This window comes from Ovis aries, chromosome 22, assembly GCF_016772045.2.
Source record: "Ovis aries strain OAR_USU_Benz2616 breed Rambouillet chromosome 22, ARS-UI_Ramb_v3.0, whole genome shotgun sequence".
Lineage (NCBI taxonomy): Eukaryota > Metazoa > Chordata > Mammalia > Artiodactyla > Bovidae > Ovis > Ovis aries.
The window spans coordinates 13,768,596-13,794,303 of NC_056075.1; the positions used below are offsets into that span (position 1 = coordinate 13,768,596).

Below are 25,708 nucleotides of genomic sequence, written 5' to 3' on the forward strand. Positions count from 1 at the left end.
GTGAACAAAGGAGGGAGAAAGTTATTTCTCACAGAATTTTAATTAATAAATAAAGAGGGAAATAATTACCACTAAGCACAGTAAACAGTGTTGCAAAGACCCACTGCTGGAGGCTAAAAGCGGCTGCACTGATTTGATTCCCACCAGCAGTGAACGAGGATTCTTTTCTCCACATCCTAACATTTTTTATTTGTTGTCTTTTTGATAATAGTCATCTTGACAGATCTGAGGTGATACCTCATCATGGTTCTGATTTGCACTCCTGATGATTAGTGACAATGAGCATCTTTTCATGTGCCTGTTGGCCATCTTTATGTCTTCTTTGGGTAAGTATCTATTAGACTCTCTGCCCATTTTTTGATCAGGTTGTATATTTTGATGTTGACTTGTATGAGTTCTTAGTACATTTTGGATAGTAATCCCTTATTGAATATATCATTTCATTATAAAATGACTTACAATAGCCAAGTTATGAGTAATCTAAGTGCACATCAATAGATGAATAAAGATGAGAGATAAATGTATATGTGTGTGTATATCACACACAATGGAATATCACTCAACTATATAAAAAAGAATAAAATCTTGTCATTTGCAACAACATGGGTGGACCTAGACAGTATTACGCTAAGCCAAATAAGTCAGAAAGACAGACAAATACTATATGATTTCATTTGTATGTAGAATCTTAAAAACAAAACAAATGAACAACCAGAAACAGAATCACAGATATAGAGAACAAACAGGTGGTTGCCAGAGGGGAGTGGGTCGGTGGGGAAAAGAGAGATAAGTGTGGGAGATTAAGAGGCACAAATTCCCAGTTGCAAAATAAATGAGTCATGGGTATGTAATGTACAGTGTGGGGAATATATTCAACAATTATATACTATCTTTGTATGATGAGAGATGGTAACTACACTTACTGTGATGATCATTTAAAATGTATAGAAATATCAATTTATAATGTCATGTAATAGCAACTAACAATGGTGGAGATTAATTACATTTCAAAAACAAACTTCTGGATAAAGAGATCAGATTTGCGGTAACTAGAGGCAGAGGGATGGAGGAAGGCGAAATTGTATGAAGATAGTCAAAAGGTACACATTTCCAGTTATGAGATAAACAGGTACTAGGAATATAATTTACAGCATGATAAGTATAATTAACACTGTTCTATGCTACACATGAACATCACCAGATGGTCAGCACTGAAATCAGACTGATTACATCCTTTGCAGCCAAAGATGGAGAAGCTCTATACAGTCAGCAAAAATAAGACCAGGAGTGAACTGTGGCTCAGAGCATAAACTCCTTATTGCCAAATTCAGACTTAAATTGAAGAAAGTAGGGAAAACCACTAGTCCATTCAGGTATGACCTAAATCAAATCCCTTATGACTATACAGTGGAAGTGAGAAATAGATTTAAGGGGCTAGATCGGATAGATAGAGTGCCTGATGAACTATGGATAGAGGTTCGTGACAGTGTACAGGAGACAAGGAGCAAGACCATCCCCATGGAAAAGAAACAAAAAAGCAAAATGGCTGTCTAAGGAGGCCTTACAAATAGCTGTGAAAAGAAGGGAAGTGAAAAGCAAAGGAGAAAAGGAAAGATACACCCATTTGAATGCAGAATTCCAAAGAATAGCAAGGAGATGAGAAAGCCTTCCTCAGCGATCAATGCAAAGAAATAGAGGAAAAGAACAGAATGGGAAAGACTAGACACTTCTTCAATTAGAGATACCAAGGGAACATTTCATGCAAAGATGGGCTCAATAAAGGACAGAAATGGTATGGACCTAACAGAAGCAGAAGATATTAAGAGGTGGCAAGAATACAAAGAACTGTACAAAAAAGATCTTCACGACCCAGATAATAACGATGGTGTGATCACTCACACTCACCTAGAGCCGGACATCCTGGAATGTGAAGTGAGGTGGGCCTTAGAAAGCATCACTACGAACAAAGCTAGTGGAGGTGATGGAATTCCAGTTGAGCTATTTCAAATCCTGAAAGATGACACTGTGAAAGTGCTCCACTCAATATGCCAGCAAATCCGGAAAACTCAGCAGTGGTCACAGGACTGGAAAAGGTCAGTTTTCATTCCAATCCCAAAGAAAGGCAATGTCAAAGAATGCTCAAACTACCACACAATTGTACTCATCTCACATGCTAGTAAGGTAATGCTCAAAATTCTGCAAGCCAGGCTTCAGCAATATGTGAACCGTGAACTTCCAGATGTTCAAGCTGGTTTTAGAAAAGGCAGAGGAACCAGAGATCAAATTGCCAACGTGAGCTGGGTCATGGAAAAAGCAAGAGTTCCAGAAAAACATCTATTTCTGCTTTACTGACTATGCCAAAGCCTTTGACTGTGTGGATCACAAGAAACTGTGGAAAATTCTGAAAGGGATGGGAATACCAGACCACCTGACCTGCCTCTTGAGAAACCTGTATGCAGGTCAGGAAGCAACAGTTAGAACTGGACATGGAACAACAAACTGGTTCCAAATAGGAAAAGGAGTACGTCAAGGCTGTATATTGTCACCCTGCTTATTTAACTTCTGTGCAGAGTACATCATGAGGAATGCTGGGCTGGAGGAAGCACAAGCTAGAATCAAGACTGCCCCGAGAAATATCAATAACCTCAGATATGCAGATGACACCACCCTTATGGCAGAAAGTGAAGAAGAACGAAAGAGCCTCTTGATGAAAGTGAAAGAGGAGAGTGAAAAAAGTTCGCTTAAAGCTCAACATTCAGAAAACTAAGATCATGGCATCCAGTTTCATCACTTTATGGCAAATAGATGGGGAAACAGTGGCTCACTTTATTTTTCTGGGCTCCAAAATCACTGTGGATGGTGATTGCAGCCATGAAATTAAAAGATGCTTGCTCCCTGGAAGGAAAATTATGACCAACCTAGACATATTAAAAGGGAGCATATTAAAAGGCAGACACATTACTTTGCCAGCAAAGGTCCATTTAGTCAAGGCTATGGTTTTTCCAATAGTCATGTATGGATGTGAGAGTTGGACTATAAAGAAAGCTGAACGCCAAAGAATTGATGCTTTTGAACTGTGGTGTTGGAGAAGACTCGAGAGTCCCTTGGACGGCAAGGAGACCCAACCAGTCCATCGTAAAGGAGATCAGGCCTGGGTGTTCATTGGAGGGACTGATGTTGAAGCTGAAACTCCAATACTTTGGCCACCTCATGCGAAGAGCTGACTCACTGGAAAAGACCCTGATGCTGGGAAAGACTAAGGGCAGGAGAAAGGGATGACGGAGGATGAGATGGCTGGATGGCATCACCGACACAATGGACACGTGTTTGAGTGAACTCCGGGAGTTGGTGATGGACAGGGAGGCCTGGTGAGCTGCGGTTCATGGGGTCACAAAGAGTCAGACACGACTGAGTGACTGAACTGAACTGAATACGATATGTGAAAGTTTTAAGAGTAAACCCTAAGCATTCACATCACAAGGAGAAATCTTCTTTTCTATTTCTTTAATTTTGTATTTATGTGAAATAATGGATGTTCAGTAAACTTACTGTAGTAATCATTTCAGGATATATGTAAGTCAAATCATTATGCTGTATACCTAAAGACTTACACCATTCTGTATGTCAGTTATATCTCAAAAAGCTGAAACAAAAACAACATAGTGGAAGTCTGCAAAGAACAACTGAAAGAATGGAGAAAAAATGAAGTTTTACGTCTTTTCTTGTCAAAGTTCCACAAAGGGTCTCTTCAAAAATTTGTTCCTTTAATCATTTGCTAATTAATCTGTAAAATCATTTAATTCTCAAGTATTCAGAATTCTACAACTCTAGTGCCAGATGGAAAAGTAAAAGCCATTCAGATCCTCTCTCTCATCTCTGTAGATTTATTCTACAGATATGTAGATTCATACTAAAACTCAGATCTATGCTTTTCAGTTTAGGAAATCATTAGATCTTTTAAAAAGTTATCTTGTACCTGCTCTCTTTCTCAAGTAGTTACTAGACTACATGTTTCAAATACTCCAGGTATCTTCTGAATGAAGGAGCAAACCAAGATAGAACAAAATATGAGATTCAGGAAACAGATTTCGGTACAGGAGAGAAACAAAGGGAAATTCCAGGCAACCACTTTGCTAAAGGCCTGGAGCAAAACTAGTCCAGACTGCAGCTGAAGGGAAAGTGTCTGGAAGGAAAGCCTCCAAGGGAAAAACATGGAATCAATAGATCATTTAATAAGTTTGGTCATGTGGGAAATTGTACTAAGTGGCTGTGGGAGCAATTGGAAAGCAGGAATATTATAAGTAAACAAAAAATGACAAAAGGCCAAGACAAAAAATATGAACAAGAAAAAGAATGTAATCAGATTACACTATTTAGCCTGGTAGTGAATAGTATTTGCAAAGTCATAATAATGTAAATACAGAAGACTACTATATCTAGAATTTGTGATATAACTTGTCGAAAGGATGGATAAGGGAAGAGAGTTAAATCTTGATCTAGGGAATTCCCTGGTGGTCCAGTGGTTAGGACTCTGTGCTTTCACTGCCAAGGGCCCAAGTTCAAGCTCTGGTTGGGGAACTAAGATCCCACAAGCTTCAAGGTGCAGCCAAAAAAAATATTAAATCTCCAGCTATTGTAAAAACAAATCAACAGATAATTTCTAAAATTAAGAAATCAAAGAATAACAGTATTAACATATTATTTCAAAACATTAAAATAAATTTCAAAGTAAAAAGCTTAAAGAGTTGAATGTGGTTGCCTATGGGGAGCATAAAGTAAGGGACGGGGTAAGAGAAGGGAACTGCTGATTTTTGCTATAAACCTTTCAGTACTATTGAACTCTTAAAAACTGCCTGTATCACTTTGATAAATATAAAATTTTTTAAACTAGCTATGTATTAAATAGATTCGTTATGTTTTTCCTTAAAAGGCAGGATGTTTGATGTTTAACATGCATGTAGAATGCCATGTGTTCTTCAAGAAGAAAAAAAATCACCAGTTCAAGTACTGAATCCAGAATCTCATTCCTTAAGAAAACCAATTATACACTAGGCTTGCCCCACAAGCCACTTTCTTTTGTAGACAGAAAAAAAAAAAAAAAAAATGAGTTAGCCAGGACATGGAAGCAACCTAGATGTCCATCAGCAGATGAATGGGTAAGAAAGCTGTGGTACATATACACAATGGAGTATTACTCAGCCATTAAAAAGAATACATTTGAATCAGTTCTAATGAGGTGGATGAAACTGGAGCCTATAATACAGAGTGAAGTAAGCCAGAAAGAAAAACACCAATACAGTATACTAACACATATATATGGAATTTAGAAAGATGGTAATGATAACCCTGTATGCAAGGCAGCGAAAGAGACACAGATGTATAGAACAGTCTTTTGGACTCTGTAAGAGAGGGAGAGGGTGGAATGATTTGGGAGAATGGCATCAAAACATGTATAATATCATATGTGAAACGAATCACCAGTCCAGGTTCAATGCTGGATACTAGATGCTTGGGGCTGGTGCACTGGGATGACCCAGAGGGATGGTATGGGGAGGGAGGAGGGAGGGAGGTTCAGGATGGGGAACACGTGTATACCTGTGGCGGATTCATGTTGATGTATGGCAAAACTAATACAATATTGTAAAGTAATTATCCTCCAATTAAAATAAATTTATATTTTTAAAAAATGAGTTGCAGGGCCCATTATGCTGGCCACCGAACTGTTGGATATTTTTTATCCAGTTACTATTGCAAGTGAACTTAGATTTCTGTAACAGAAACCTCAGATAATAAGAAGTATTATCTGTAAAGCAACTATACTTCAATAAAAATTTTAAAAATAAAATAAATTACATACAAAAAAAGGCATTATTACCTTCCTCATAAACTGATCTTGATTGAGGCTTTATTGTTACACTACAAAGGAAACTAGAGATACTTAAACAATGAAAACAATTAAGAGCCCCAATTGACTACAAATGTTGATACATATCAGATGAGTTGTCAAAGGAATATTATTTATTATATATCACTTCATAAAACAACACAATCTCTACTGCCAGCAATTCAATTATACCAGCATCATGATTTCAAATGATTATGAGAACCTGCTTATTCTCAGATCCAAGGCACAGCTAGCTGCTGCTGCTGCTAAGTCACTTCAGTCGTGTCTGACTCTGTGCGACCCCATAGACGGCAGCTCACCAGGCTCCCCCATCCCTGGGATTCTCCAGGCAAGAACACTGGAGTGGGTTGCCATTTCCTTTTCCAATGCATGAAAGTGAAAAGTGAAAGTGAAGTCACTCAGTTGTGTCCGACTCTTAGCAACCGCATGGACTGCAGCCTACCAGGCTCCTCCGCCCATGGGATTTTCTGGGCAAGAGTACTGCAGTGGGGTGCCATTGCCTTCTCCAAGGCACAGCTAAAGAGCAAGGCAAAATTCCTTCTGAGGTTCCAATGGAGATTAGAGCTTTTATCAACATGAGGTCTCAGATTCATGGAGTTAGCAGGAACTTTAAAGATGATCAGGTCCAACAACCCACAATCACACAGCCAAGCTCATGGCAAACCAAGACTAGAGTCCAGTTGAATTGAGCCTTTGTAGGTAGAGCTCTTTTCCACCACACTGTGCTATCTCATGTCCTATTCCTTTTGAAGCCAACTTTGTCCCTGTGAATAACTCAGACCAGGAAGAAATCTTGGAAATACACTACAGCCTCTAATTTCTTTATAATAAGAAACACACACACACACACACATACTAGTTACTGGCTACACTGACATTTAGAGTACAGAAATGGCGAACTGTAAGCAAAAGTTGAATTACATTTATCACTGCTGCTGCTGTTGCTGCTAAGTTGCTTCAGTCATGTCTGACTCTGCGCGACCCCATAGACGGCAGCCCACCAGGCTTCCCTGTCCCTGGGATTCTCCAGGCAAGCACACTGGAGTGGGTTGCCACACTTATCACTAGGGCTTCCTATTTCCAGGAGCCCAGGTCCCTGTCAAATTCATGCAACAAATAATGAATTCCTACTATGAGGGAGACACAGTACTATGTGCCAGGAACACCATTACAGGGGCTCTTGCTCCTTCAGAGCTGCCGGCCCCAGATATAACTCTATACATCCTAAAATAAAGTAGCTTGTAATGCTGGGCAAAGAATCATTATGATTTTTTTTTTTAATCTTTATTTTATTTTGCTCCACTGCTACACCTGACAAACCCGTCCTCTTGGTATGTCTTTAGAACACCAGTCACCCAGCCGGCAGCACTGACACCTCACCTGGCTGGACTTTTCCCACTGCCTACAGCTGAATCATTCCAGAAGAGCCTTTCCTACACTGGTGGTGGTTGTTGTTTAGTTGCTAAGTCATGTCCGACTCTTTGCGACCCCATGGACTGTAGCCCACCAGGTTCCTCTGTCCATGGGATTCTCTAGGCAAGAATACTGGAGTGGGTTGCCATTTCCTTTTCCAGGGGATCTTCCTGACACAACGATCGAGCCTGCATCTTCTAGTTGGCAGGCAGATTCTTTACCGCTGAGCCACCTGGGAAGCCCTACTCAGGTGGTGCTAGTGGTAAAGAATCTGCTGCCAGTGCAGGAGACATAACAGACGCGGGTTCGATCCCTGGGACAGGAAGATCCCTTGGAGGAGGGTGTAGCAATCCACTCCAGTATTCTTGCCTGGAGAATTCCACGGACAGAGGAGCCTGGCGGGACAGAATTCCACGGACAGTTGGAGTTGCCAAGAGTTGGACACAACGGAAGGGATTTAGCATGCATGGTGCTCCCTCCTAGCTAATTTCAAAGTTACTCAGGCCCAAGTTCTTAGGCCTCTTTGACTCTTCCACCTCCTCCCATACCCAATCAAAGCTGCTCCATCTTCTTTCACACATATCTTCTGCAGACACTCTCCTTCCTTGTTATTTGCACTACTTCTTTCTCCTTTGTCGAGCTCTGCCTGCATTTCAACTGTGCTTCCCACAACAGCCAGATTAATCATCCAAAAACACAGCTTACATATGTCACTCTACTACTCAAAAGGATCTGAAGCTCTCTATTTCCTCTAGGATAAAATCTCATCGTCCCTTGACTATATCGTGAACGGGACAATATACTTCTGAGCCTCTGCTAATACCATTCCTTCTATCTAAAATATTCTCTTTCCCCTCTCTGTCCATCCAAATTTTATATTTCCTTCAAAGACACTTGCTCAAATACCATTTTCTCTGTGAAGCCCACTGTCATCTCACTGGTACACGAGCATTCCGGGCAGGACAAGAGTGCAAATAATCTGAGCAAGATGGAGTGAAGCAAGGAGGCTGGTGTGACTGGATGAGGTGAGAGCATTTTGGAAATAACATCAGAGAGGTATCGAAAGGCCAGACCCCACAGGACCTTCTTGACCATTAAAAGGACTTTAAATCTGAACAAAATGGGGATCAACACTTTCCTACGTTCCCTAGCAAAGATACATGACTTGGCAGACAGATCATGCTGCCAGCGGTGACAGGAGCAGGCTACATGTAGAATGGCAAGTGCAGAAGCAAGGAAGCTAGTAAAGAGGCTGTTATAGTAAGCTGGGCACAAGGGTGCAGGCGGTGACTAGAGTCTGAATACGGATACACAGGCTGACTGGATGAGGGACATGGGAACAAAGAAGTAGTTAAGGATGATTCCAAGTTGCTGGCCCTAAACAAGTGGAAGAGCAGAGATGTCCAACTGAGATAAGGGAGAAGACTGTGGCAGGAGCAGGTTTTGAGGTAGAAGATTTGGAGACAGGTTTGGGGTATGATCAGTTTAGGATGTGTATCAGACATCCAAAGGAAAATGTAGGGCAGGAAATTTCTTACCTCAATCTGAAATTCAGGGGAGAGGTTCTGGCTAGAGATATATATTCGACAATCGTCCAAATACACATCCGGCCAGTTTTATAAAACTTCTGTGATGATGGGTATGTTCCGTATCTGCACTGCTCCATATGGCAGCCACAAGACACTTATGACTTGAAATGTGGATAGGGTGATTAGGAACAGAATTGTTAATTTTAGTTAATTTACATTTAAATAAGCACAAATGGGACAAAGCATGTACATGCGACTGGATGAGCATCCTAGTGAATGTAGGTAGAGAGGACTGGGTACTGGGTTAAGCCTACCACATATTGAGATAGGAAATTTAAAAAAAAGAAACAACTCAAATCTCCATCAACAACAGAAGAGAAAAATAATTAGTGACATAGTCACATAAGATTATCTTTCAACATTGAACACATAAATCTATGTGAATGAATCTCAGAAACAATGTTAAATGAAAAGAAGTAACTCAGAGAAGAAAATTTTCCATAAAGGTCAAAAGCAGACAAAACTAAACGATGCACTGCTTAGGAATATATTAAAATTACTAAAACAATAAAGAAAAATCAAGGAATGATTATCCAAATATAGGATAACATCATCTCTTCACGGGAAGTGAGCACAGAGGGCTTCAAAATTACTGAAATTTCCTTAACTGCATGGTGACTACACAGGAACTCATTTTGTTATTCTTTTTCATCCTATATACTCTGACATGTATAATATTAAATAACTGAGAGTATATAAGTGAGGCAGTATATGGTTAAATGTCAAATAAATATTTCAAAACATCTTAAAATCATTAAGTTCAGAAAAAGGAAAGATAACTGTGTGACCTCTATAGTGTCTAAAAAGGAGGAAAGATTTAGTCATATAAAAAAAAGAGGGAAGGGCATTCTAGAATAGGAATGAACAGGTCACATGCAAGAATCAGTAAATTAGTGAGTCTGACTAGAGACGAGTGAAGTTAGGTGGAAAAGTTGGGCTAAAGCCAGCTTATGAGATGCCTAAATGCTGGGTCAGGGAGTTTGGATTTAAAACAAAAAAAAGAAGTTTGGACTTTATCTTGAAATAGGGCAGAACCACTGGTGGTGTCTAAACAAGTCAATAGCATGGGAAAAGTGGTATATTAGTAGGACTAGTATGATGATAAGGATCAACTAATAGAGAGACAGGAGGCTGGGAAAAAAATATAAAACTTGTAGCTGTGAGATGTCACAGAAGATTTAGTATGGCCTGAATTACGATTCTGATGAAAAAGTTTACTCCAAGAAACTTTAGGATGAAAGATTCAACAGTCTGATCTTGGGAATAGGCAGTGAAGGGGAAAGAGATTCAAAGATTACTCCAATTTTCAAGCTAAACTAAGGAAATGATAATACCAACATATGCAAAACTAGGAAAATCAACAGAGAAAACCAGCTTTGAAGGAAGACCACTGATTCATTCATGGGATAAAAGTCAGGCAGTGTGATAGCTTCCCCTCAGGGAACAGCTCATGAATCACACTTCTTTTTAAGTAACATATTCTTAATAGGCAAAGAGAAAATATTTAATACATAGTTCTTTGGGAGGAATAAAAGCTGTTATAGCTTTTAACCCTACAAGAATTTTACAAGTACCATTTTAAAAGAATCCTGTTACAATAATACTGAGTTGCTTTTCAAAATAAACTGAAAGAAGGAATAGAACACCAAAGTAGAGATGTTCCGTAAAATGTCAGAGATGAAGGAGTGAAATTACTCAACCCAATTTGACCGAATGCTCGAGGACAGAATTTATCAACTGGCCCTGGATCCCCACAGCACTGAGCACAGTGAATGATCACTACAGAATATTGATACTTAAGTTAAGGCTGAAGGAACAGACAGAAAAGAGTGAGGGCAAAAACAAGCCAATTAGGAACACCCCACCCAAGCCTCCAGAGCCCAGCATACCTTAAAGGAGCTAACGCTATGGAAGGAGAGTGCTTTAGCCTTATCATCCTGGCTGAAAGGTAGGCTGAGCCTGTGGTACCTAGTTTAAGAGAGCTAAAATACCAAACAAAAAATGGAAAGGATGCCAATTCTCAAGGAAACATATACTGAGTTTCTGCTCCCCACATTACTACCTAATGAGACCGTCCCCAACTCTAACCTTTAAGGCAGACAGTAGAATGTAACTTTTTAAGTGTGTGGCTAAAGATATTCAAGGGCATCACTGATAAAAAGTCATTGTTTTGGTTGAAAGTGGTTTAAAAGTCTGAATCTCATACCACTATTGCTTAAGCCAGTAGAACAAAGAAATACAAACAGAGCTACTGGTAAAGTGAGATGACTGATGCTCAGGTGTTTCAAGCGGTTGCCAGCGACTGGGCAATCTACAGGTTCCCCCAGATTAAGATAATTTGGCAGAGTCCCAACTTATCCAATATGGCTACAAAGGGAACAATGAGGCTGCTTTCTAAATGAATTGATCTTATACAAATGCCTTAAGACCACCTCTTTCTCAACAGATTAGAACAGAAAAGAAATGGCCAAACATTGGCAATTGTTGTTCAGTGCTAAGTAGTGCCCGACTCTTTGAGACCCCAAGGACTGCAGCATACCAGGCTTCCCTGTCATTCACTATCTCCTGGAGTTTGGTCAAACTCATGTCCATTGAGTCAGTGCTGCCATCCAACCATCTCATCCTCTGTCACCCCCTTCTCCACCTGCCTTCGATCTTTCCCAGCATCAGGGTCTTTTCCAATGAGTCAGTTCTTTGCATCAGGCAGCTAAGTATTGGAGCTTCAGCTTAAGCATCAATCCTTCCAAGGAATATTCAGGGTTGATTTCCTTTAGGATTGACTGGTTTGATCTGCCTGCTGTCCAAGGGACTCTCAAGAGTCTCCTCCAATACTACAGTTCAGAGGAAGAATAACAGTTCAGAGCTCATGCTCTGGCACCATACAGACCTGGGTTAAATCTCAGTTCTTCCAGTAAACAGCTACATAACCATATCTTTTAACCCATTCCTATTATGGAAAGTAAGACTGATTACCTTCCTCAAGATTTAAATATATGATAACTTCACATGTTAGTATGTTCCTTCCGAAAACTACACCATGACCCCTTTGATTGGACCTGCATTTTCCTTACTAGCCTCAGCCAGTAATTTTTAGTGAAGAGCTTTCTAGATGGATGATCTCAATCATTGTGCTTTGAATCTCCAATTTCCCTCTCTGAGAACCACTTTACTTTGAAGTTCTGGTTCTTCAACCCATGCTCTGGGCTTCATCAGTGAAAGTGAAGAACAGGAGAAAAACAAAATCAAATTATAAGTAGAACTTACAAACGTTGTAGTTGTGTAAACTTAAAATTGATGCTTTCTTTAAAAATCACAAATTCTGTAGAACCTATTAGCAATAATTTTAATAAGTGTTCTTACACGTAGGAGGCCCAGGGAGGTACCCTGCCTATGTTTAGCACCCCCACTTCCCTCTCTCAACTCAGGGATCTTTCTGTATGCTGTAGCGGAATCTGTGGTGTAGTGGGAAACAGAGAGGGAAAAGTTCCACAGATTCCTCATTTGCATTCGGCCTCCTTTGGAACCATTACTGCTCTCCTAGTTCAGGCAGTAAAGACTAAATCCCAACCAGTTTCAACTCTCTTACGATCCTGCGCACAGCCACCAAATTAAATGCTAGACTAGCAGTCTTCATGAACATCCCTTCCCACCTCAAAAACTCTTAAGGGCTCCCTACCTTTTATTCACTAGAAAGAGCCCAACTCAAATCCAAAGGCCAGGCTAACATCATTCTACTTTTATAGCACAGTTCTTGTTTGCTCCTAATTCCCCGAAGGAAATTCTTTAAGGCTGTGATTAATCTGCTCATTGTGCTCCCAACCCAGACAAATCTGCACGCCCAGGAAAGATTACACCCATCCCCACGCACCTTTCCTTCAAAGGCCAGCCCAGACAGCCCCATCTTTGCCCCGCAACCGTGCTTCTCAAACACACTGCCCAGTCTTCTGACCCTCTCAAGTACACCTCTTTTTACTGGCTATACTCTCGTGGCATCTCAATCCATTCCAACCACTTTGAAGGCAGGCCACGTTCATTACACAGAGGATCATCACTGTGCCCTGCACTTAGTAGATTCAGGGTATTTTTTAAACCAGAGGAGGAGCTCAAATACTGTATCAAAGTAGGGCAAGACAATACTGCCCATCTTTGCCGACTCCCCTTTATTCACAGTAAAGGGTATTATTCAGCGTTCGCTACAACGTTGAAAATTTCTAGTATACACAGAACAGTCATGTGGAGAGAGCACGCCACCGGATGGCAGAAACCTGCGTCCCAATCCTGCGTCTGGCCACAAGCTCTGCATCTGTGGGGAAATCGCACCATCTCTCTGGGCCTCGGTGGTCTCAGGTGTAAAGCGGGGGAGCCACTGTAAGGGCTTCCAGGGTGTCTCTCGGCTCCCACAGTCCCCCCACAGGAAAGCCAACGCTCGGCTGCTCGCTAAAGCGGAAGCAGGCAAACTTTTACACTTCCCAGGGCTGGCATTTCCAAACGGGAGTGGAAACTCAGTCCGCACAGGAACAAGCGGGGCTGAGAGGAAGGTGAGAAGCAGTGTCCCCGGACTCGGATCCTTTACCCCGTGTCCAGGAACAGTCCGCCTCGGGTTCCTGGCCCCTCACAGGCAGACTTCCCCCGAGAGTGGCCCGGCCCGGTGCGGCTCCCGGGAGCGGGCAGAGGTGACTGTCCGCGCCCGTGCCCCGCGCCCCCAGCACTTGTGACACACGCCGGGTGACCCGGGTCACAGCCTCCGTCCGTCCTCACCGCCTGAGGGACGCCCTTCTCTCCCGGGCAAGGCTCCTCGCTGCCGCCCGGCGAGCCGCTCTTCCGGGCCCCGGCGGCCTCGGTGCGGCCGCCCGAGCCCCAGGCCGCCGGGACCGGTGGCGTGAGGGGAGGCGGCGGCGGCAGCTTTAAGTGCTGAATCACCACTTTGCAAACCACCGTGACCTGCGGGCCCCGAGGGCCCGGACGCTCCGCTCGGCTTACCCACAGAGGCGCTCCGAGGGCGGCAGGCGGGCGCCGAGGACCGAGCGGAAGGTGCTGGGCAGCGCGGGGTGCAGCAGCCACGCTAGCCGGTACCGCATACCCCAGCGAAGCCGCCGGGATCACCGCGAACGCTTCCTTCTTGCGCCAAGCCGGCCTCGCTCACTGCGCATGCTCCGTCTGCCGCGCCGCGCCGCCTCCCGGGAGCCTCCGAGCGGCCGCCTCTCCGGGTTTTCCCTGGAGCCCGACAAGGCGTGGACGGCGGGCGGCCAAGACGCCGGCTGGCGGGAGGGACGGAATGTAGCCCGGGAGCTGCAGGAGCCGGGCCACCAGGCTTCCCCGGGCGAAGAGGGACCCTGCTGGGTCACGCCGGATTCACGCGTGAGGGCGGCTGTGTGTCTCTGGTCTGTGTTAGCCGGGCGCAGGGGACTCACGAATACTGTGAGGGCACAAGGGGCCATGTTTGCGGAGGCGCCCCCATTGGCTGTCGGTCCCGGCGGTGCAGGTGCTGAAACAAGGTCCGCCGGCGAGGCGACCTCCCACAAAATGAATCGGCGACTGGCGTGCGGCCCGCGGGCTCCCTCTAGAGCGCGATGGGGACGTGGACGGTGGGGTAGGGGACTGGGGAGGAGTTAAACGCGAGAGTCCCCCAGAGAGAGGCCGGGACCTGGGGGCAGTTTCCACCCTGGGAAACTAGCAACCCTTCAAAGACCTAGGTGGACGTGGGACCGGCCATCGCAAAACAAGGCCTTCCTGGATTTACAAATCCAGAATAAAAACTACCACTCTGTACTGCTGCTGCTGCTGCTACTACTACATTAAAAAAAAAAAAAAGTATGGGTAGTACTACTAGTATTCAGTGTACTTCAGGCACTATTTGTAAGACTTTTTTCTCGATGGCTTTATGATGTTTTGCATCCAAGAACAAGGTAATTGTTATGAATTTAACTTTCCTTTATGTTATTTTACAGGGGTTTTTTTGTTTTTTTTTTGTTTGTTTGTTTGTTTTTTTAAGAAAAGCGCAATTAGGGTTAGTAATTCCCTAACTTGGGGCTTCCCAGGTGACCCAGTGGCAAAGAATCGCCTGCGAATGCAGGAGAAATGGGTTCGATCCCTGCAGACTGCAGCTAGAGAGTAGCACCACCTCCCACCCCACCCAAAGAAAAGCTGGCTCAGCTGTGAAGACCCAGCACAGAGCCCTCCCCCCCCTCCCCCCCCTCCAGAAAAAAGAATCCTGTCAGTGCAGGAGATGTAGGAGAGGTGGGGAAGATCTTCCCCTGGGTGGGCAAGATCCCTGGAGGAGGTAAGGATAGAATTATCTTCAGAATTATGCTTCAGAATTCTTGCCTGGAAAAATTCCATGGACAGAGGAGCCTAGTGGCTTATAGTCCTTGGGATCACAGAGTTGGAAGCAACTGAGAGGCTGAAAACACAAACACAGACACTTCCCTAACTTAAGTGCTTTTAGGTTCCTGATGTGGCAGACCCAAGACTGCAGCCAAAAACAGTGTTCTGAATCCTATTATTGCTTCTAAGGGGAATCAGAAGGATCCCTTAAGTGGATAATTCATCAGTGAGGTTCTTGGGGATCTTTTTTTTTTTTTTTTTTTTTTACCATGTACTTTCAGCTAAAGGTAAACCCCGGAGGGATGAAAACTGAGGTAGCAGAAAGGAGGCAGCCCTCCTAGCGCTGTAAGGTACCATTTCTCAATGTTCCACTCTCGTTCCAGCCCATCTGTTTTAGTTTCTGGTGGCTGCCATAACAAATTACCACCAATTTAGTGGCTTAAAACAACAGAAATTTATTCTCGCACAGTCTGGAGGCCAGAAGGCCAAAATTAAGATGTTGGCAGGGTGGCACTCCCTACAGACAGTCTTAGGGGAGAATCTGTTCTTTGCCTCTTTCAACCTCCTTGGCTTCAGGCCCTGTTACTCCAATAAGCATCTTTACATTGCCTTCTCTGTGTGTCTTTTCTTTTGTCTCTTAATAGGACATTTGTCATTGGATTTAGGGCACAGCAAGGTAATCCAGGATGATCCTATCTCATCCTTAACTTAATTACATCTGCAAAGACTTTTTTCCAAATAATGTTAACATTTACAGGCTACTGGGTTTAGGACACGTCTTTTGGGGGGGCATTATTCACCCCCATCGTTCTAGCCTCTACCCCTGCCTGTTCACCAACTCCAAATCACACAACTGTCCCAGGTAATTGATGCTTTGTTGTTTAGTTGCTCAGTTGTGTCCGACTGTTTTGCAGCCGCATGGACTGTAGCCCAGCAGGCTCCTCTGTCCATGGGATTTCCCAGGCAAAAATGCTGGAGTGGGTTGTTGCCATTTCCTTCTCCAGGGGATCTTACCAACCCAAGGATCGAACTCCCATCTCCTGCATTGGCAGGCAGATTCTTTACCACTGAGTCACCTGGGAAACCCCCAACTGATGCTTAGAACAATATGAACTTGTCAGTGCTCTTTCAACCCCTGTTGAAAAGGCATTGCCTTTACAAAGCTTCCCTTCAGTTCCATTCTTCACATACCCTACTGGAAATAACCACTCTCTAGGGGCACTTACTTGAACCTTAATCTTCCATATGTGTAAGAAGCAATAGATTGGGAATGATTTCTTAGTCGTTTTTGTGTCTCACCTGGCAGCAAGCACATGCTTACACAATGTTTGTCAAATGCAGGTTTGCTGAATCTCATTAAGCCTCTAGGTGTAACTACAATTTATAGGAAATACAGGGGACAAATCTGTTAAATCACACCATAAAGATACAATTGGCAACGTTTAGAATGTTTGTAATATCACACAACAAATGATTTATTTCTTCTACAAATAAATTGCAAAATAAAGAGAGGAAGGAAAAGCCTGTGAATTAAAAAGGAGTTGGAATTGGTGAGCTATGACAAGCTGTTATAAAATTTCAGTGAAAATGCAAAGGGCCAGGAAGACCCAAGCCAATCTTGAAACAGAATCTGGAACATTTACACTACCAAATTTTTCTTTTCTTCTTCTTGTATTTTCTTTTTTTGCTGTACCGCAGGCTTGTGGAATCTTAGTTCTTTGGCCAGAGATTGAACCCAGGCCCTCAGCAGTGAGAGTACAGAGTCCTAAAGTCTGGACTGTCAGGAAATTCCCACTACCAAATATTAAAAGTTACTATTAAGCTTTAGTACTTGAGATAATATGTTAATGGTATGAGGGCAGACAAATAGGCATTGAAAATTATTTACTAGTATCTACAAAAGCTACACATATGTGTATGTTATGACCCAGCAATTCCAGCTTTAGCTGTATACTCATCAGAAATGTGAACATATATCCATGAAGATGCATGTACTAGAATATTCATAGTAGTGTAAGTATTATACAGTCCCCAACTGGGAACTGGTTTTAGAAAAGGCAGAGGAACCAGAGATCAAATTGCCAACATCTGCTGGACCATGGAAAAAGCAAAAGAGTTCCAGAAAAAACATATATTTCTGCTTTATTGACTATGCCAAAGCCTTTGACTGTGTGGTTCACAATAAACTGTGGAAAATTCTGAGAGAGATGGGAATACCAGACCACCTGACCTGCCTCTTGAGAAACCTGTATGCAGGTCAGGAAGCAGCAGTTAGAACTGGACATGGAACAACAGACTTGTTCCAAATAGGAAAAGGACTACGTCAAGGCTGTATATTGTCACCCTGCTTGTTTAACGTCTATGCAGAGTACATCATGAGAAACGCTGGACTGGAAGAAACACAAGCTGGAATCAAGATTGCGGGGAGAAATGTCAATAACCTCAGATATGCAGATGACACCACCCTTATGGCAGAAAGTGAACAGGAACTCAAAAGCCTCTTGATAAAAGTGAAAGAGAAGAGTGAAAAAATTGGCTTAAAGCTCAACATTCAGAAAACGAAGATCATGGCATCTGGTCCCATCACTTCATGGGAAGTAGTTGGGGAAACAGTGGAAACAGTGTCAGACTTTATTAATTTGGGCTCCAAAATCACTGCAGATGGTGATTGCAGCCATGAAATTAAAAGACGCTTACTCCTTGGAAGAAAAGTTATGACCAACCTAGATAGCATATTCAAAAGCAGAGACATTACTTTGCCGACTAAGGTCCGTCTAGTCAATGCTATGGTTTTTCCTGTGGTCATGTATGGATGTGAGAGTTGGACTGTGAAGAAGGCTGAGCACCAAAGAATTGATGCTTTTGAACTGTGGTGTTGGAGAAGACTCTTGCGAGTCCCTTGGACTGCAAGGAGATCCAACCAGTCCATTCTGAAGGAGATCAACCCTGGGATTTCTTTTGGAAGGAATGATGCTAAAGCTGAAACGCCAGTACTTTGGCCACCTCATGCGAAGAGTTGACTCATTGGAAAAGACTCTGATGCTGGGAGGGATTGGGGGCAGGAGGAGATGGGGACAACAGAGGATGAGATGGCTGGATGGCATTACTGACTCGATGGACGTGAGTCTGAGTGAACTGTGGGAGTTGGTGATGGACAGGGAGGCCTGGCGTGCTGCGATTCATGGAGTCGCAAAGAGTCGGACACGGCTGGCGACTGAACTGAACTAAACTGGGAACAATCCAGATATCGACTGAGCAACTGAACTGAACTGAACTAAGCATTTGGTTAAGAATAATTCCATCTTCAGTGAAAGATGAGGGAAGTGGGGAAATATTGGTCAGGAACTGATAATTATTGAAACAAGATAATAGTGAAAGGTTGTTTCTGAACCACGCAAAGACTGGGATTCTTGGCCTCTGGAGAAGAAGAATTCAATCCAGGGCCAGAGACAAGGCTTGATCGCTCAAAGCTTTTGTATAATAAAGTTCTATTAAAGTATAAAGGACATAGAGAAAGCTTCTGACATAGGCATCAGAAGGGGGCAGAAAGAGTACCCCCTTGCTAGTGTTAGCAATGGAGTTATATACTCCCCAGTGAATCCAAAGAATGTCTGGAGGTTGTAAAGACCTCTCTAGACCTACTCCCATAATTTACATTTTCAGTTCAGTTCAGTTCAGTTTAGTCACTCAGTCATGTCCGACTCTTTGCGACCCCATGAACCGCAGCACGCCAGGCTTCCCTGTCCATCACTATCTCCCAGAGTTCACTCAAACTCACATCCATTGAGTCGGTGATGCCATCCAGCCATCTCATCCTCTGTCCTCCCCTTCTTGTCCTGTCCCTAATCCCTCCCAGCATCAGAGTCTTTTCCAATGAGTCAGCTCTTTGCATGAGGTGGCCAAAGTGCTGGAGTTTCAGCTTTAGCATCATTCCTTCCGAAGAACACCCAGGACTGATCTCCTTTAGGATGGACCGGTTGGATCTCCTTGCAGTCCAAGGGACTCTCAAGAGTCTTCTCCAACACCACAGTTCAAAAGCATCAATTCTTCGGCGCTCAGCCTTCTTCACAGTCCAACTCTCGCATCCACACATAACCACTGGAAAAACCATAACCTTGACCAGACAGACCTTTGTTGGCAAAGTAAGGTCTCTGCTTTTCAATATGCTATCTGAGTTGATCATAACTTTTTTTCCAAGGAGCAAGCGTCTTTTAATTTCATGGCTGCAGTCACCATCTGCAGTGATTTTGGAGCCCCCCAAAATAAAGTCTGACATTGTTTCCACTGTTTCCCCATCTATTTCCCATGAAGTGATGGGACCAGATGCCATGATCTTCGCTTTCTGAATGTTGAGCTTTAAGCCAACTATTTCACTCTCCTCTTTCACTTTCATCAAGAGGCTTTTTAGTTCCTCTTCACTTTCTGCCATAAGGGTGGTATCATCTCAATATCTGAGGTTATTAATATTTATTTAAAATTTACATTTTAAGATAACAATTAGCCAGAAGGTTTAATCCAGAGACTGTCCTCAGGCAGGATACATTATTGTTATATAATCCTAAGGAATATAGAGGGGGAAAAAAAAAGGTTTGTCTTTCTTCCTCCTTGAGTATTCCAGACCCCTCTCTTCTTGGGGACACCTAGACTTCTTATCAACCTGCCTAGGAAATGACTATCTCATCCCCGCCACCCCCCCCTTTTATTTTAGGAGAATTATGTTGCCAAGGGAAAGGGGCATCGTTTTCATTCCATAACTACTTCCTGCTGTTTAGGGGCATAGTCCCTAAATTGTTGAGGCAACATATTCTCCTAACCCTCATATTGAGGGTCTCTGATCCAGGGGCCCCAAGTAATAGTTGGAGGAGGCTGTCGTATGCATAGGAGCTTGGACAACCATTTGTAACTTAAAAACTTTTAGACAGATAACCCCATTATACAGTTACAGACGTAAGGCAAAAAAAAGTGAAGTCGCTCAGTCGTTTTCGACTCTGCCACCCTGTGGACTGTAGCCCACCAAGTTCCTCCGTCCATGGGATTCTCCAGGCAAGAATACTGGAGTGGGTTGCCATTTCCTTCTCCAGGGGAATCTTCCAGACCCAGGGATCGAACCCACGTCTCCCGCATTGCAGGCAGACGCTTTAACCTCTGAGCCACCAGGGAAGCCCAAAATAGTCATTAAACCAAGTTAAAATCAAAATGAAAAGTCACACTATGTCCATAGTTACATCAATCCATCTTAAGGTTGTTAGATGTCATCAGTTTAAGAAGAGGCATCACATGATTGTTGAAGACATTCTCAGACTTGGAGAAAGTCTTTTCCTTGAAGTGGAGATGTCCACCATGGGAAGCCCACTGATGAAGAGGGGAGTGCTCTGCAGACCCAGCAGTTAGACTGATTGTGGAATTCAGCGTAGGAGTGAGCCCAGGACAGGAGGACATTGTCTTGAGGGTCAAAGGGCAGACTCAGGATTTTTGGAGTCAGCAGAAGTAGGCTCACAAAGATTATCAGGCCCATCTTTTGGCCCGTCCAGATACTACCATTACGGAAGAGGATCAGGAAGAAAGTGGGCCAGGGGCTTTCAGTAAGCACAGAGTAAGTTGCCCCAGTATCTAAAAGGAAATCAACGGATTGGTCCCCCACATTTATTAATACCTGGGGTTCCTCAGGTGTAATTAGGACAGGAGCTTTTGTGGGGACCCCGGGGCACCTTCAGTCTTGTTTGTCTTGAGAGTCTAATCCCTGAAACCTTCGCCTCTGGGGGCAGTCTCTCTTCCAGTGTGGTCCTTTGCAGACATGGAGCCTGGGCAGCTTAGATGCCTGAGGGCAATCCCGCTTGAGGTGCCCCTCCTTTCCACAGTAATAGCAAGCCCATCCCTTTTCACCTGGGTCCCTCTGGGCATTTTTCTCAGGCTGTCTAAGAATGGTTCTCATAGCCAATGAGAGGGCTTCTGCCTGTCTTTTTCTGCCTTTCTTTCTTTTCCTCATATTCCCTACCATAATAGACTGTCTGAGCTAGGTAACAGATAATCTATAGACTGATTTGGTCCATACGCCCATTTTAATAGCTTAAGGTGGATGTCTGGAGCCGACTGAGTGAGAAATCTATCCTTTAAGATCACTTTTCCCTCTTCACTTTCGGGATCAATCTCAGTGAATCTGCGAAGGGCTTCTCTCAGCATATCTAGGAAATTACCAGGAGCTTCCTTCTCCTTATGTTCTGTGTTTGCAAATTTGCCATAAAGGACAAAATTACTCTGATCTCATCTTCCTTTAGCTGTGTTGTAGTCCCAGTCTGGTTCTATAGTTGGCACCGCCTGATTCCTAGTGGGGAGGGCAGTTTTCTCGTCCTCCCTCTTCCCTACTGATTCATTACCAAACCATTCATCTCCATAAGCAACCACTTTTCCCAAAACTCGAGTTTTTGAGTCGGGAGTCAGCATTTGTCCCAAGATATGCATCACATCCTTCCAAGTAAGGTCATAAAGCAGAGTAACTCCTTTAAAAGCTCTAATATATTTTTCTGGGTCCTTTAAATAGTCTCCCAGATCCTCCTTGATTTTTTGTATTTCTTGATAAGAAAAAGGCTTATTAGCTCTCATAGACTCTTGTAGCACCCAGTGGGTGCTTCATGAAGAGGCAACAGCTTGTGTGGCTGTTCCTCTGTCTCTCTGGCTGCTCTGCGCATATGATCCCAGGGATAGATTGGAGAAACCTGCTTTTCTTTATCTCTTTGTCTCCTGTCTTCCATCTCATCTCAATAGCAAAGTAGGAGGACAGGAGGGAGCTGAAGGACTCACACCCAAATCTATACCCTTAGGACACAAGTCTGGCATATTTCGCAGAGAGAAAAAGGGCAACACATATGCTAAGTTCAGTTCAGTCGCTCAGTCGTGTCTGACTCTTTGCGACCCCATGAACCACAGCATGCCAGTCCTCCCTGTCCATCACCAACTCCCGGAGTCCACCCAAACTCATGTCCATTGAGTCGGTGATGCCATCCAGCCATCTCATCCTCTGTCGTCCATTTCTCCTCCTGCCCCCAATCCCTCCCAGAATCAGGGTCTTTTGCAATGAGTCAACTCTTTGCATGAGGTGGCAAAAGTACTGGAGTTTCAGCTTCAGCATCATTCCCTCCAAAGAAATCCCATCCATACATGACCACTGGAAAACTATAGCCTTGACTAGACAGACCTTTCTTGGCAAAGTAATGTCTCTGCTTTACATTATGCTATCTAGGTTGGTCATAACTTTTCTTCCAAGGAGTAAGCATCTTTTAATTTCATGGTTGCAGTCACCATCTGCAGTGATTTTGGAGCCCCCAAAAATAAAGTGAGCCACTGTTTCCACTGTTTCCCATCTGTTTCCCATGAAGTGATGAGACCAGATGCCATGATCTTCATTTTCTGAATGTTGGGCTTTAAACCAACTTTTTCACTCTCCACTTTCACTTTCATCAAGTGAACTTTTTAGTTCCTCTTCACTTTCTGCCGTAAGGGTGGTGTCATCTGCATATCTGAGGTTATTGATATTTCTCCCAGCAATCTTGATTCCAGCTTGTGTTTCTTCCAGTCCAGCATTTCTCATGATGTACTCTGCATTTAAGTTAAATAAGCAGGGTGACAATATACAGCCTTGACGTAGTCCTTTTCCTATTTGGAACAAGTCTGTTGTTCCATGTCCAGTTCTAACTGCTGCTTCCTGACCTGCATACAGATTTCTCAAGAGGCAGGTCAGGTGGTCTGGTATTCCCATCCCTTTCAGAATTGTCCACAGTTTCTTGTGATCCACACCGTCAAAGGCTTTGACATAGTCAATAAAGCAGAAATAGATGTTTTTCTGGAACTCTCTTGCTTTTTCCATGATCCAGTGCATGTTGGCAATTTGATCTCTGGTTCCTCTGCCTTTTCTAAAACCAGCTTGAACATCTGGAAGTTCACGGTTCACGTATTGCTGAAGCCTGGCTTGGAGAATTTGGAGCATTACTTTACTAGCATGTGAGATGAGTGCAATTGTGCAATAGTTTGACCATTCTTTGGCATTGCCTTTCTTTTGGGATTGGAATGAAACTGACCTTTTCCAGTCCTGTGACCACTGCTGAGTTTTCCAAATTTGCTGGCATATTGAGTGCAGCACTTTGGCAGCATCATCTTTCAGGATTTTAAATAGCTCAATTGGAATTCCATCACCTCCACTAGCTTTTTTCATAGTGATGCTTTCCAAGGCCCACTTGACTTCACATTCCAGGATGTCTAGCTCTAGGTGAGTGATCACACTATTGTGATTATCTTGGTCTTGAAGATCTTTTTTGTACAGTTCTTCTGTGTATTCTTGCCACCTCTTCTTAATATCTTCTGCTTCTGTTAGGTCCACACCATTTCTGTCCTTTATCGAGCCCATCTTTGCATGAAATGTTCCCTTGGTGTCTCTAATTTTCTAGAAGAGATCTCTAGTCTTTCCCATTCTGTTCTTTTCCTCTATTTCTTTGCATTGATCACTGAGGAAGGCTTTCTTATCTCTCCTTGCTATTCTTTGGAACTCTGCATTCAGATGCTTGTATCTTTCCTTTTCTCCTTTGCTTTTCACTTCTCTTCTTTTCACAGCTATTTGTAAGGCCTCCCCAGACAGCCATTTTGCTTTTTGCATTTCTTTTCCATGGGGATGGTCTTGATCCCTGTCTCCTGTACAATGTCACAAACTTCATTCCATAGTTCATCAGGCACATCAGATCTATAGAGTCCCTTAAATCTATTTCTCACTTCCACTGTATAATCATAAGGGATTTGATTTAGGTCATACCTGAATGGTCTAGTGGTTTTCCCTACTTTCTTCTACCCATTTCCCTTGTTTTCTACAGAACCGGTCTAATTGTAAAACAGTATTATACTTAAGAGACCCTCCAACCGGCCACTGACGCCATCCTCCAATGGATACCGTGGCCATGCAATATCACATAGGACGACCAAGTGTGTCTTTAAGCCCTGGGGATCAAATCTATCTCAACTTTTCAGGATACAGTTCAAAGGAGTGAGGCTGGAATTGTTAGCTCCCATCTGTAAGAGAGAAAAAAAAGCGACCAGCACCATCTTTCTCCTGGAGGTGTCCCTCCCTGCTCTAGATGGGGGTGTAGACAGACTTTACACCAAAGCTTTCCTTCCCTGGTTGGACTTGGTCTGTCCCTTACTGACGCAGGCGATCTACTCGTTCCTCCCGGTTCTACCACCAAGACAGGGTGGAGATGCACCAGGGGTCGACCTGATGGCATGCCTTTCTGCCGTCCAGCCCCTCACCATTAAAACCTTGCTTGCCTCTGATGCCACCCAGGGTGCGATCAGAGTAACCTTCCAGAATGCCTCCCAGGCTAAGACCACTGGGGAAAGCGTTTGTCACCTGAGTGCCTGTGCACGACCCTGAGTATATCCCTGACAACAATAAGACTGATACTAACATAAAACAGATGTTCCTTCCAAGCAGCACCACACCAGTATAAGAACCTCCTCTGGTCCACTAAGAGCCAGTGTTACCAAAGGAAAAAAACCCATTGTAGTTCCAATCTGAGTAACCTTTAACCTCAAAGATGCTCTTGTAGCTAAAGCTCCATCTAACTTCTGAACTTTTGATTCTTAGTGAGGCTAGGTGCTTCCTGATTACCAATCCAAGTTTGGGACCTAAATCACAGTACACAGTAACAGCACAGATCACAGGTCCCTTGAAAGTCTATGATGCGACAGATTAGGTTCATAATTCTAATTTCCAAAGATTTATGAAATGCTCAAAGAGACCGAAAAGTTTGACCAAGGAGAGTTCGGTCCACATGCTTTACCCATTTCTGGTCAGTCCCCAAAGGAGACATTGGATGCCTCTTGGCATTGGCAGGTCGGTATAAACCCCTGACAGGTTTTTCCCATAAGCTGTATGAGGTCACCGCAGAACCACAGAGCAGAGCTCCTCACTTGCTTCAAGCATGGCGTTTCATTCATTCACGCAAGCACACTGTAGAGTTAGTAAAGTACAGCAGAAAACGTGTTCACTAGGAGAACAAAGAACTAGAGCTCCAAGAATCCTTACCTTGTCCTGAAGAATCCCAGACAAGCCCCCAAGATGAAAGGTTGTTGCTGAACCACGCAAAGACACCGGGATTCTTGGCCTCCAGAGGAGAGGAATTCAACCCAGGGCCAGAGACGAGGCTTGATCGCTCAGAGCATTTGTGTAATAAAGTTCTGTTAAAGTATAAAGGAGATGGAGAAAGCTTCTGACATAGGCATTAGAAGGGGGCAGAAAGAATACCCCCTTGGTAGTGTTAGCAATGGAGTTATATACTCTTCAACAAATCCAAAGAATATCTGGAGGTTGTAAAGACCTCACCAGACCTATTCCCATAATTTACATTTTAAGATAACAATTAGCCAGAAGGTTTAATCCAGAGACTGTCCTCAGGCAGGATACACTATTGTTATATAATCTGCCCAAGGCCAGGGG

At 43.4% G+C, this 25,708-nt stretch overlaps 1 protein-coding gene across 6 annotated transcripts in view; it reads right to left on the reverse strand.

Annotated features, from left to right (window-relative positions):
* IDE (insulin degrading enzyme) overlaps positions 1–25,338 on the reverse strand; it is a 108,763-nt gene extending 83,425 nt beyond the window's left edge. For 3 of the 6 annotated variants that reach the window (XM_027960520.2, XM_015103327.3, XM_042238500.1), the window contains exon 1: positions 13,888–14,051. In XM_027960520.2, coding sequence (XP_027816321.1) covers positions 13,888–13,985 — 98 coding nt within the window. In that variant the 5' untranslated portion in view covers positions 13,986–14,051. Of the gene's footprint in view, positions 1–1,905; positions 2,225–13,665; positions 13,733–13,887; positions 14,052–25,297 lie in introns of those variants that run through there. The other 3 variants (XM_060405006.1, XM_060405005.1, XM_060405004.1) reach the window with 3 other exon arrangements.
* Between the last annotated feature and the right edge of the window lie 370 nt (positions 25,339–25,708).